A 14,169-nucleotide genomic window follows, 5' to 3' on the forward strand; every position below is an offset into this window, starting at 1 on the left:
ACATTTTTGACTGGTTTTGACTTTCTGGGTCTCATCAACAGTCAGGAAGGTTCGACAAACGCCGTCAGATTACCACTCGTTTATGGCAAGAGCCCTCCATGAAAAATATGGGGCCAAATCGGGAAATGTATCCTTTAACATTTAGGAAAGGTTAAATTTGTCTTAGAGGGGAGAGATAGGCAAGCGCGTGGAGGGGGGTAGTAGAGTGAGACGAGAGGGGAGAGGTAGGAAAGTGCGTGGAGGGGGGTAGTGGAGTGAAACGAGAGGGGAGAGGTAGGAGAGTGCATGGAGGGGGGTAGTGGAGTGAAACGAGAGGGAAGAGGTAGGAGAGTGCGTGGAGGGGGGTAGTGGAGTGAAACGAGAGGGGAGAGGTAGGAGAGTGCGTGGAGGGGGGTAGTGGAGTGAGACGAGAGGGGAGAGTGCGTGGAGGGGGGTAGTAGGGGGAAACGAGAGGGGAGAGGTAGGAGAGTGTGTGAAGGGGGTAGTAGAGTGAGACGAGGGGTAGGAGGGTGACTCTGTGGGTTTCTCGCCGCCCCCTCTGCCCCCATCCCGCGCGTCACACAGAACTTCATCACGGCCGAGGAGCTGCGCCGGGAGCTTCCCCCGGAGCAGGCCGAGTACTGCATCTCGCGCATGGCCCACTACTCGGGCTCCGAGGGCACCCCCGGCTGCCTGGACTACATGTCCTTCTCCATGGCCCTCTACGGCGAGAGCGACCTGTAACTCGCGGCACCGACCCCAACGACGCACGCCCCCGAACCCCCACCCCACCCCGCGGAGTTACCCCCGTCCCAAATACAAATTCAGATCCAGAAGAAATGCTTGCCCTCCCCTCCCTCCCATTGCGGGGATTCACCTGTGCCAATCCCTCCTTCTGTCCCTCCGTACCCAAAAATAATTGCCACCTCCTTGCCAAGAAACGACAATTCCACCACCCTCTCCCTCACCCCCCTGAAAAAATATATTCAGCATGGCCTACCCACCGTCCCCCCCCCTCCCTGTCCCCGATCCTCCCTCTTCATGCAATCGCGACCCCAGCTGCCCCGCACATTCTTGCCGTACGGGAGGACACCGGCCTTGACAATCTCCCTGACCGTCACGGCCGGGGTTGGTGGTTCGCGGCGGGAATGGCGGCGGTGGGCATCCGTGGTCGGGGTGGCTAGGGTCTCGGTGGCGCCGCGGCGAAAACGAAACCGCTCACCGTGACAATAACGGTGCCCGGTGTAGACTTCGGCAGAGCGGCGGAATCGAGGGCTAGACGTGGCGCGGGACGGGGCTGGGATCGGCGGTAGATGCAAGCGGAAGGCTGGGGGGATTGTTAAGGTCAAGAGGTCATCGCGGATGATACACCGTGTATGCCACCGCAACCTCGCCATCGCTTCCGCCACCTCCGCTAGATCCTCCGCTGCTGCTGCTGCTGCACAGTCGCCCGTGCTACCTCGAAGGGCTATCTCGTCATCATCATCACCACCACCACTGCCACCACCACCGCCGCGTGGCTTTAGGTCTTCCCTCTTGACCACCAGGCTCTAGTTGCCACTTCCATCGTCTGTGCCATGGCGAGGTTTAATTGTGGGGTTAGCTGGCCAACAATTGGACGACACGTAACGCTAAGCCTTGCTTATGGACTAAACCTTGAAGATTAGTACAAAGGCGATGTGCAGCGTAAAAAGACTGTCAGCGGCTGAATGGCCATTCAGTAAACTCTGCATGGGGTGCGTTATTTCTCATGGCACGGTTGTTTTCGCCACAGCGCCTCTTTTGTTTATGATTATTATGATTATTATAAACGATATTGTTTTATTATAACTTTTCTTGTTGTTTGGCCCGAATTCTGAAAAGCCTGGAGACGTAAATCTTAGTTTACGCTTAACCTTTAGCCTTTAACGTCCCTGGTTACAGTTTGCAGGCTTCTCTTTAGCTGTGCCGAACACTCCTCGTTGATGTATCAGCGGTCACCGGGGTGGGCAGAGGAGTTAGCTTCCTGGTAGGACATGTAGCGTACCCATATTTAACTGCAGTCCTCAAAAGGGTGCCAGCCGAAATGTCCGTCGCTCACGCCCTGCGAGCTGGAGTAGGTGAAACGGGATGTTCTGAAGTTCGCTTGCCCTCGCCATGCCCACGGGCCGTGTTTTTCCTGCGCTTTACCAAATCATCCGACGCGTCTAATGCGCGTCAGACTTGACATTACGATTGGACACGATCAAGGACCTGGAGGAGAGGGGCGCGGGTGAGGGCCTTGGGAAGCCATCCCGTCTATCATCATCATCATCATCACCAGCACCATCGCTACTGCTACCACCATCATCACCGGCACTGTCACCATCACCGCCGCCATGACTGCGCGCACCCCAGCGGGGCCACAGTGCTGTCTGCTGTGGGTTTAATGAATTAAACTCAAGTGCACATCCGGCTTGGATAATTAGACATGGTAATTAGTATTGTGTCTAATTATGGACATGCATAACAGACAGCACTGTCTCCCGTGGCTCGAGTGAAGGTTAGAATCCATCTGAGCCAGGGTCCTCTTTCGGGGTTTCCTCCCATTATCCCTTCACTTCCTGAGCTCCCGACCACCACCCCCGGTCCACCTTTCGAACCCCTCGTGCGGGACCTGTGGGGGGCCCCTCAGCCCTGGCTCGGCACTCCGTCTGGGACCCTAGGCTCATAATGGCCACCACCTGGATAAGGCCGGGAAAACTCAGTGCTGCCCCATGTTAAACCTAGGTCTGGGTCGTCAGAGCAAAAGCTGCAATTATCAGGGGAAGTTTTAATTAATTAAGCAATAATGAACTGAAGCTACCTTAAATTTAAGTCGGCAAATGAGAAGCTGAACGCAATGTTTTTTGATGTCTTGACTTGGTCTGTTACAGAAACACGTGCCTCTATTTTATCTTTTAACCTTTAACCTTATCTTCTTCTTGACGAATGCAATAACCCCTGCACAGCAGCAAACGGGTGCCGATATATTTTAATAAACGGCTCAACCTACCGTGGGTGTGTCAAGGTTTATTTTATTGAGAGAGAGAGAGAGGTCAGGCGGTCAGAGAAAGCGAATGGATTGAGTTGATGAAAAGAAAATGACTGGTAGAGAGGAATGAGCTGATGGGCGGAACGGGAATTGTATCCACGATACTCGCATCGGGAGTGAAGCGGTGATGCCGTTCGTGAACGTTAAGCGGAGAAGGGGGCTGGAATGGAAGACAGAAATCGAATTGTGCGCCACACACAAAACTAAAGGCGGAGGCCCCACGAGTAAGGCGCTGAGATTCCAAAGCCAGTTCAAGGGCACTTGGAAGATCCCTGCGTGACCCAATGATAGACACCCCCACTGACATAATAGGGAGAAAATTAAGTGAAAATTACAATTCATAAATCGACAAAGCCACTGCATGTCTTCCCAGCAATCTCAATAGACGTGTTATGTTTTAACACCCTCGTCTGAGACATGAGTAATCGTTTTCACGATATTCAGTCAGCTGTTGAGAAGGAAATAGAGGGAGAGGTGGGGGGGGCATTATAAATGGATCACCCTGTGTATTTTTGTGATCTCCCAGTGCCTTATTAGGACCGACGATGCCTTTAATGCGTGCGGTGTAGATTCCGATTCGAAGAGAGTTGAGCGTTGGGAGTGGATTGAGATGAAGCGTATTTGTGGTTATAGCTTCATGTTACATTGACACACACACAGACACACACACGTGGGTATGTGTTTGGCTGTGCAGTGGGCTATAGCTGATACTCGATGACAGCTACTTTCGGGAGTGACCCGGCACCTTTTTAGCCGAACCGATACTGTGGCTTTACTTTGATAATCGAACATTACACGTGTGTCCATGCTGATGATGGAGACACGTCTGAACACGAATCGCACACAGTTATGGACTTGGACTTTCAAACTGTGTTTTTTTGTTGCTGCATCTCGTGACAATAAAGACAGTCCCGTTTAAAAGTTTGTGTCAAAAAGTGTAAGGTGCGACTTTCGTCATTTATTGAAACAGACACGATTGCACACGTACATTTTGCTCGCATTCACACATGCACACATTTTGAAACAGATGTACTCCTACTCCTTTGGAATATATTTTCATGTTTAGTTTGGTTGTTCTTCCCACGCACATCCGATTAGCACGGTTGGCTACATACGGTGTGAAAGACGTTCAACGTAAATACATCATACCACATGCAGCGTCTTTTACAACAGACTGTTGGGGTAAGTGCTGTTAGCAAGCACCCATGAAAGCCGGCACAGCACACGAGGGGGGATGGGTGGCGCCGAGCCACCTTTGTCTTCCCCAGAGTTGACGTTGACACACCGCACCAGGTACTCATGTAACCTTGAGTCATCTTCTTGGTTCTTTCGGTAAAGTCACGTAGAAGGGAAGTAATAAAATAATAAAAAATAAAACATAATTAAATAATTCTCACGACGTTTCGGCCACAACGCAAGCAGCCGTCCTCAGGTGAAGACCAGGTCTGTCGGAGAGACAGCGTCTGAATGAAACACCACCAAATATACGCTCCAAGCGTGGTGGTGTTTGTGGCCGAAACGTCGTGAGAATTATTTTATTATGTTTTATTTTTATTATTTTATTACTTCCCTTCTACGTGACTTTACCGAAAGAACCAAGAAGATGAATCCCTGCAGTCACGAAAGCTTTAAATCGAAATTTAACCTTGAGTCGACCGAGAAGACGCCCAGGACCGGTTGAAATATTAGCCAGGGCTATTTGGTCGTGAGCGGGAATGGAACTCGGGCGGCCGGGGTTCGGAGTGCAGTGCGCTGCTAACCATTGCGCCACCGCTCCGTCTTCCACTTGGGGTAATAGAGTACCTCCCCCATATTCTTGGGTTTTTTCGGTAAAGTCACGTAGATAAAAAATAAAAATAAAATAAAAATAAAAATCACGACGTTTCGGAGGCAACACAAGCCTCCGTCTTCAGGTGGAACCGTTGTATCATGTTGAATTCTGATAACACTGAGTAATCACTGCCCCCTGCTGGCAGGCTAACACCCCAATGCTCACTGGAGGTCTGTGTTGCGTCGCCTTGTAACAGCACAGGGAGAGGGATAAGCTGCCATTAGGGGGGGTCCCCCCTAGGCTAAAGTAAATTGCGCTACGAGACTTTTGGTTTCATTACGTTATGGGCGCAATATATATGCACGTATCTTTATTACAGTATTATGCACAGTACTATTACATACAAAGTTCCCCCGTATAGCCTTGACACATTGTGGGGGGCAAGTGCTGTTAGCGAGTGGCACGAAGGAAGGCCGGAACCGGCACACGATGTGGGTGAGTACCACCACGCCCGGCCGCCTTTGTCTCCCCAATGGCGATGTTTACACACCGCACAGGGTACTCATTTGAGGCCGAGTCGACCTCGGGGAAGGCCCAGGACCGGTTCAGTTAATCGTCACCGGTGTTGGTGGCCGTGAGCGGGAATCGAACTTAGGTCGCGCCGGGTTCGTAGCGCAGCGCGCTGACCGCTGCGCCACCGCTCCCCACACCCTCAGTATCCACACACACGAGCATTGCCCACACAGCCAATACCACCAATACCACGCCATTCGCCACCAAGTGACGGTGACATCACCACGGCGACTGTGCCAGGCCAGGTGTACTTTGAGGCCACGTGAAGTGTCGAAGGCTCGCTGTCAGGAGGGTCACGGGACAGACCCAGCAGGTGCCATGGGTTGGCACCCAGGTGCCATGGGTTGGATGACTGAGATGACCGGTAGATGCACCAGCTGTACCCCCTACTCTGAGCGTGACCACACACACACACACCTATTCAGTTTAACACGAAGGCTTTCGCGACCAATATTATTCATGATAAAGCTTTTGGGGTTAGATCGCGTCAGTATAATCTGCAGTGTAGAGGGTGAAGGGTGCGGATGAGTGGGTGTCTCTGTCAGACCGGGCCCTCAACACGGATGAAAAGGAATCACCGATTGGAGTTCAGGGGAAGAGTGACCATGGTAGTAGTAGCGATATAAGAGTGATAAGGAGATGACGGATCGCTGGTAAGTGGAGTGATTAGTGAGTGTCGGATCATCAATGACATAAACTCCAGTGTTATTCAACAAAGGCTCGCGTAATTCACCACTGAGCGGTGGTGATGTCAACACAACGCTCGTGCCAGGCTAAGTGCACTTTGGGGCCGTCCATAAATTACGTCACGTACCTTGGGGGGGGGGGGGATTCAGACATTTGTGACGATGTATGACGAGGGAGTTTGAGAAATGTGACGTCACATCAAAATGCGCAACTTTAAATAAATATAGACAACACTTTCTACTTAATTAAATATACTTTTTCATAAATGTTTTCTCCTACAACATCAGAGTGCAGCGCCACATTAAATACGCACTACAATGACAATAGTTTAAAGCGATTTGAAGCGTGTTTTTTTTGCGGGGGGGGGCAGAGCTTTGTGACGTCATATTTGAGGGGGGGTCTGACTGTTTGTGATGCCGTGTGACGAAGGGGGGGGGGGAGAGTCAAAAATCGTCCAAAATCACGTGACGTCATTTATGGACGGCCCCTTTGAGGTCATCGCGTGAAGTTGCGGCAGGTCACAGGTGTTGAGATGACTGGCAAATGCACCAACCGCCTCTGCCACCCTGCTGTTCTATCAAGCTGCTCATTGTTCTTGAGAGATGTACGGGGCCGTCCATAAATGACGTCACGCGATTTTGGACGATTTTTGACCCCCCCCCCCCCTTCGTCACACGGCGTCACAAAAAGTCAGACCCCCCCCCCCCTCAAATATGACGTCACAAAGCTCTGCTACCCCCCCCCCCCAAAAAAAATAAAACATGCTTTAAATCGCTTTAAACTATTGCCATTGTAGTGCGTATTTAATGTGGCGATGCACTCTGATGTTGTAGGAGAAAACATTTATTAAAAAGTCTATTTAATCAAGTAGAACGTGTTGTCTATATTTATTTAAAGTTGCGCATTTTGAAGTGACGTCACATTTCTCACCCCCCCCCCCCCTCGTCACACGTCGTCACAAATGTCTGACCCCCCCCCCCCCCCAAGGTGCGTGACGTCATTTATGGACGACCCCTACAACACCCACGTGCACAAACATCAAGCAGACGCCGCGTATAGCAATGAACGATTTTGGGGTTCAGCGCTGTGAGCGAACGGCTGTGGAGGTCAGCATCCACGCCCAGCCACATTTGTCTCCCCAATGTTGATGTTTACACAACGCTGTCAACCCATACAGCTTGTACAGAGAGATTGTTGTTTGTGTTTCTCCCTTGTGATGGCACTTTGTAGGATGAACGTTGAGATTTAATAGGGGCATTGGGGTGACCAATAAGGTCTGAAATTGGTCTGCAATAAGATAAAGGGCACTAATAAGGGGTTGACAGGTATGTTTACACACCTGCACCAGGCACTAATTTTAGGCTGAGTCGACCGAGGGGATGCCCAGGACCGGTTCAATTACCACTGGCCACTGACGATTGCCCCAAGCTCAGTTGCGCTAACCACTGCGCCACCGCTCCCATAAAAAAACGTTACATTACATTTCCTAGAGCGGTTAAACAGCGCGCTGCTCGTTGCCCAATTCCCATTGGTCGAAGGGCGCGTGACTTCAGGCGAGGAGCGTCGCGATTGGTCACGCGAGGAACCCCCGCGTCCAATGAGAACGCCGGCTGGGGGTGAGTCGACGCCCGTGTGCGCTAGGAAATACAAACCGCATTCTCGGCATGGCGTGCATTACGGAAACGGAGAGGTGATTTTGATCGAGCGGCGGGCGGCTGTTTACGATGTTTACTCACTAACACTCCTTAACAAAGAGGCCCAATTAAACATTCAAGTAACGGATGTGAGGCTGGCAGCTCACTCGTGTTAATTCAGCCACCCACACCCCCCCCCCCTCACCGCCGGCGAGTGTGACAGCACTGCATAGGGGCGGCATTGTTGTTGTTGCTGTTGTTGTTGTCGGCGTCTGTGAATGTAACCGGGGACTCTGTCAACGTTTGCATTGATTCATTCTCTAAACCTTATCGTTTCGTACATTAGTTTTGCCCGAACTTATGTAGCTGTATTCGTGTAATGTCGCGATTATTCGCCTCGCGCGTGCCCCCGTGTTACGATGAGGGCCTTGTCATGCACGGTATTGTAATTCTTATCGGCTGTCTCAATAAATACACTGACACCCATGTCGTCATTCACACAATGTTATGTTAGCAGCTGCCAATGGTACTGACACGGGACAGTGCTTCGTCTTACAATCTGGAGGATACGGGGAGAGTGGTCGTCAACTTCTAAGGTGTCATCTTCTTGGTTCTTTCGGTAAAGTCACGTAGAAGGGAAATAAAATAATAAAAAGAAAACAATAAAATACAATTCTCCCCCACCTCCTACGCATTCCACAAGTAGTGACTAATCCCATATCTGCATTTTCCATTAATATGCTAAATTCCTCTGTTATGCAAATTCCTTTTGGGAAGGCGCTCTTCCTCCCCTAACCCAGCTTAAAATTACGCTGCCAAGCTTGGTGGTGTTTCATTCAGACGCTGTCTTTCCGACAGACCTGTTCTTCACCTGAGGACGGCTGCTTGCGTTGTGGCCGAAACGTCGTGAGAATTGTATTTTATTATGTTTTATTTTTATTATTTTATTATTTCCCTTCTACGTGACTTTACCGAATGAACCAAGAAGATGAATCCCTGCAGTCACGAAAGCTTTAAATCGAAATTTATGAATTGAGAGTGTTGTGTGCAACAGTGTTAATAATAATCAGCTTTATAAGCTCACGATTGCCAACTTACTGAGCACTTCGAGTTTTTGCTTGACCAAAGAAAAACCAAGAGATTTGAAAAATCCAGATGAATATGGGTTAAAATATGAGAAAACTGCAGGAAAGCGACATTCACCAGAGACCCAGCTCCTAGTGCATGCCACCCACCTGTTTCCACAGTTAGAGATTAATCGACGTGATCTCTTAGTGATGGACCAGCTGCATTGCAATGGGGCCGTGCACAGAACGTACAGCTCTGTATCACAATCACTCAGCTGCTATCGCCCCTCATGTGTGTGTGTGTGTGACCTGCAGCATCAAGCAGGCTGTCTCCATCATCAACACCATAGACGATGCCAAGTTCCCTCGCCTCCTGTCCCGCATTCTGCAGAAACTTCACCTCAAGGTGAGCGTCATAAGCAGAGCAGGCCGTGCCGATTCCCCAAATTATTCCACTCAGCATGGCTATCACTTCCTCCAGTCTAAGAAAATCCACAAGTGTTGTACAGGCGACATAGGACCCGTGTTTACGGTCACATTGCCACCATCGTCTGGCTCTGGCTCTTCCCTCAGCCCCTTGTCTTTCACTTTGCGCGTTAATGTTTGTATGTGGGGAGTAGTGGTTAGCGCACTGCACTATGAAATCGAATACGCGAGTTCAATTCCCGACCATGGCTAAAATCAATCACTTATCACATCTCGACTTGTTTTGGGCCTCACCAAGGTCAACTCGGACACAATTTTATCACCTGGCAGCAGTGTATAAACATCACTATTGGAGAGACAAAGAGGGATGGGTGTGGTTCTGACCACATCACCGCCTCGGGTGGAAATGTACAGGCTGTTAATTGGTCTATATCAGTGTTCTTCATTGCAAGCCCCACGGGCCATTAGCGGCCCCTGGTGGCCTTTAGTGCGGCCCCTGACGTGCGGCCCTCAATAATATACAAATGTGAAAACACCCCATCATGCTGTCAAACCTAATGGTTTCAAATGTGTGGCGGCCCTCACACTGATGTCTTATCGGCAAAAGTCACCCCCCTCTAAACATTAGTAACACTGGTCTACATGGTGAACGTGTGTGTGCAGGATGAAAGGAGTTTCAGTCCAGAGGAGGAGGAGAAGCTGATGGTGGCTCTGGATCTGCAGCAACCGCAGCTGGAGCTCACCCTCGAGACCTGCACCTTCATCCTCCAGCAGGTATCCCCATAGGAGCTTGCAAACAACACTTGCCCCAACACAGGAAATCTTAGGCTTTTCTTTGTGCGCCTTTACAAATGCTTATGCTTGTGTAGCCATGCACTCATGCGTGTGTGCGTTCCAAATGCATTAGTGTGGGGAGCGGCAGTGTATTGGATAGCACATTGTGCTACGATCCGCGTAAAACGTTCGATTTCCACTCAAGGCCAACATCATTGACAAATATCATGACAATTTCATGGCGAATGGAGATGTCATTGTGCATTCATATGAGAGCACCCATGCCCGCGTGCGTTTTCTTGCCTCGAATCAAGATGCTATCTGGTGTGCGCGTCCCCCCCAACTCAAACCCCCTATCCTCTGTTCAGGCCGCCTACCACAGCTGGAAGCCGGCCGTGATGGAGAAGCAGCTGGCGCAGCTGCATGTGACGGAGGCCAAGTGCCACGCGTTCTTGGAGGCGTGGGCTGCCGGCGGGCGTAATGCCGTGGACAGGCTGCGCCAGCGATCAATGGCGCCAAAGACGGTGCGTGTATGCAGCCACGCTAAGCGCCGGTGTCAGCTCTAAGATTGGTGACCATCTTGCACTGTACAATCAAGTGGTCATGAGCTTTTGGAGTTACATTGTGGGCAGCAGAGGCCAGTACATAAAAATATATTGTACTGTTCTATATACCCACGTCTACACTCCCACCTTCGCCAACCTGTACTGGGCATCGTGGTAAAGTTTGGTGAAGTAACCCTCATGACCTGCAGTGTATTGATACAAGGGCAGTACATGTATAGCCATGTACTTGTGCAAACACAGTTACAATCATTTTGCAGCTTCTCTCTCAGATAGTACTGCTGCTGTCGTTAAGTGAACATCAGAGCATCTTCATACTCTTAACGAACGATGGGGTGGCACTCGTGGTGGAAATTCCACGTTCCTATTGTGGAGGCCATTCCCTCTAAAGGACAGCTCTCTACAGATCCATAGTCTAGAGTTCTGATAAATGTTAACAGTGATGCAGTGCTTGTCTTTGTTGCTGGCTTTTAAAAATTGTTGTGAAGTCCACATTCCCATGGCCGGACCTAGTCCCTCCATATGACGACCACTTCTCACAAAGTGCTGCTACTACCTTTACTCGTGTCATAGTGTATCTTCTGGTGATCTCACCAACCAGGCAGTGGCAGCACTAGGCTCACAAATTCAAACTGTGCTTGATTAAAATCATTACCACTTTGATGGTAGTCAATATTAAGTCATCTTTTTGTGATAATGTTCCCTGATATGGGAATGAGAAATGTCCACAGTTGGCTCAGCTCCACGAATGGAGAAGAGTGATGTGTCAATGCATTGTTTCAGGAGGGAACACTTTGACGTTTGACTTCCTTTAAATCCGTGTCCTGTACTGTACATTTATAACGTAAAACAATGAATGTGGTATTGTCTTGAATGGGTTTCATTGTTTAAACTTGTGCCACCTCTACTTCTCACCACTACCATCATCACTACCACCACCACCACCATCCAACTGATTCCCCCACTATTACCGCTACCAACATAACCACCACCATTATCACATCTAATACTATCACTACCATCAATACCACCAACATCACTACCAACACTACCATCACCACTTTCATCATCACCGCCACTATAATGACCATTACAATGGCCACCACCACCATGATTACTGCAACCATCGCTGCCACCTAAACCACCACCACTATGCAACCGTCATGACTACCTTCAAAACACCACTACCTTTTACCAATATGATTACAATCACAATGATTAAAATCAATACCATTTCCCCCATCACGACCAGTATCACCACCACCGTCTCCATGAACATTGACTCTAACACCACAACCACCATCACCACTACCATCGCCCTTCACCACCATTATCACTCCTACCACCACCACTACACCCTCCCCACACAGCTCGAGTCGATGAGCTGGCAACTGAACCTCCAGCTGGCGCAGACGACGCGTGCGAGAATCAAGACCCCATCAGCCGTGCTGGAGCTTGGGATCCAAAGCGATGACAACCAGGTACATACGCGCACACACACACACGGCTACGACTGCTAACTCACGAACGCTTGAGAACCCAGTTTAATCACAGGTGGCTAAAAACTAGATTCACACAAAGGATCTCAGTGGTGCTGGCTCGATGCCCTGACATCGTATTAACCCCCTGAGTCAGGAGGCCAGCTCTTGGCCATTGTGTTTTGAAACACGGCTGAGTGTTTGAGCGAGGTGATTATTGTTATGGGGCTTGCATGATGTATCGAGAGGTCATTAGGTCGGTCTGGCTCTCAGTGGGTTGACCCACTTCCCAGGAAGATGGAACGTGTGCTGACGGGCCACTTGATGCACCACCCAATCCCAGCAAACTGCCATAGGGACAAGCAGCCTGGCAGAGCTACAGGGCAGATCTGTCACCATCTCGAGTGGTTGTGCAACTGGGGCATTAATGAGTCACGCTTGTTGTTTTTTTTCAGGAGCTGGAGAAAGTGCAGATGGAGCTCACGCACCAGGAGCTCTTCGAGTTCTACAAGAAGGTCCGACCACACAGCCATGCATAGGCCCTCCATCACGTCTATTTGTGTGTACAGTAAAAACGTGCTGGTAATCTAAAGCACTCGTATATCAATGCGAATTTCCCCATAAGAAATAATGGAAACGCAGATGATTCGTTCCACAACCCAAAAATATTCATATAAAAATGATTAATACAAATACCTTTTTATATTTTTATTATTTAAATTTAATATAAAGTAATCAAATGTATTAATTACATTTACATTTAATCGTGACTGGTGTGAGGGAGACGAGCGAGAGGAGAGGAGGAGGGGGCCATTGTTGCAGTACAGTTACTAAAGAACAGTCACTACACTTGGACACAAAATTAAAAAAATGCTTTACGCACACACACGTGGTCACAACACTATAGTAAACAGTATATGCTCGCACGGATGTTGACTATACGAGTGAGGCACGCCGACTGAGACCGAGCATGGAAGACGATTGCCCACAATCCCGCAGCAAGAGAGAGAGAAGAACCATCGGCTCAGTTGTGATCACGTGATGCTCGGCAGACAAAGCGTATACTGTACGTACTAGTATTGCAAGACCTTGCTTGTTTATCAAGTTAACATGTATTTTAAAAAATTACTCGTCTTGCAAAACACTTGCAGACCATCTTCTTGGTTCTTTCGGTAAAGTCACGTAGAATGGAAATAATAAAATAATAAAAATAAAAGATAATTAAATAATTCTCACGACGTTTCGGCCACAACGCAAGCAGTTGTCCTCAGGTGAAGAACAGGTCTGTCGATAAGACAGAGTCTGAAGAACAGGTCTGTCGATAAGACAGAGTCTGTCGATAAGACAGTCTGTCTTATCAACAGACCTGTTCTTCACCGAAACGTGAGAATTATTTTTTAATGTTTTATTTTTATTATTTTATTATTTCCATTCTACGTGACTTTACCGAAAGAACCAAGAAGATGAATCCCTGCAGTCACGAAAGCTTTACATCGAAACTTGCAGACCAAGTTACTCGCAATCCAAGGTTTTACGTGGTTTTGTGTCGACTTGCTTTACACACTTTTGTGTTAACCTGCATGTGTTGTGTGTTGTTCCTTTTTAGTTGGAAATGATACAGAGTCAGCTGGATGCGCTGTCATGAACACAGCGGTCTCATGCTGAGGCTCGGTGTGAAGTTCTGCTGCATCCCAAGCCGGGCTGGGTCGTGAAATAAGAATTAGTGGTGGACATCCAAGAGGTCGTGTGAGGACAGTGTAGTGGAAGGACCATTATCAACTGCACGGTCATGTTCTGGTCAGAACGGAGTATAGGACTGGATTGAGATTTCACTTAACGCGTTATGATTTGAGACGCACAGCTACGATGTTTTCTTTTTCTGTATGAGAGTACAGTTGTCACGCGCTGTGATTATTTTGCACAAATTACTTCATCAATAAAGTGTACATATGGTAGACCATCTTAAATCCTTAATATCTTTCAATAATTAAGGATGTTTAATGAACAAACGTGGAATAGAATTCCCTGTACGTAACGCAAATTATGAATAAAAACAATGGCACACAGCTCACGGCATTCCGTGCACCCATTCAGAAGTAGTTGGTAGCGTCGCAGAGAGTGAGTTATAGAATAGATGAGCGGACAATGAACCACCTTCGCATATC

General features: G+C 48.8%; 2 protein-coding genes across 2 annotated transcripts in view; both read left to right on the forward strand.

The window, feature by feature from the left end:
* ACTN2 (actinin alpha 2) overlaps positions 1–3,955 on the forward strand; it is a 48,007-nt gene extending 44,052 nt beyond the window's left edge. The window contains 1 exon segment of the mRNA XM_061581046.1: positions 565–3,955. Coding sequence (XP_061437030.1) covers positions 565–723 — 159 coding nt within the window. The 3' untranslated portion in view covers positions 724–3,955.
* A 3,749-nt stretch (positions 3,956–7,704) lies between these two features.
* On the forward strand, positions 7,705–14,071 carry COMMD10 (COMM domain containing 10). The gene is made up of 7 exons (XM_061581897.1): positions 7,705–7,752; positions 9,079–9,169; positions 9,853–9,963; positions 10,332–10,487; positions 11,897–12,007; positions 12,460–12,519; positions 13,611–14,071. The coding sequence occupies exons 1-7, from the start codon at positions 7,727–7,729 to the stop codon at positions 13,647–13,649; spliced, it is 594 nt and encodes a 197-aa protein (XP_061437881.1). The 5' UTR covers positions 7,705–7,726; the 3' UTR covers positions 13,650–14,071.
* Positions 14,072–14,169: the final 98 nt, after the last annotated feature.

Source organism: Lethenteron reissneri, chromosome 8, assembly GCF_015708825.2.
Source record: "Lethenteron reissneri isolate LAM-NWPU_2019-01 chromosome 8, ASM1570882v1, whole genome shotgun sequence".
Lineage (NCBI taxonomy): Eukaryota > Metazoa > Chordata > Hyperoartia > Petromyzontiformes > Petromyzontidae > Lethenteron > Lethenteron reissneri.

Coding starts and splice junctions, on each gene's coding strand:
- COMMD10 (XM_061581897.1), top strand. CDS start 7,727: ATGGCGTGCATTACGGAAACGGAGAG. Junction 9,170..9,852: donor TGCAGAAACTTCACCTCAAG/GTGAGCGTCATA, acceptor GTGTGTGTGCAG/GATGAAAGGAGTTTCAGTCC. Junction 10,488..11,896: donor GATCAATGGCGCCAAAGACG/GTGCGTGTATGC, acceptor CTCCCCACACAG/CTCGAGTCGATGAGCTGGCA.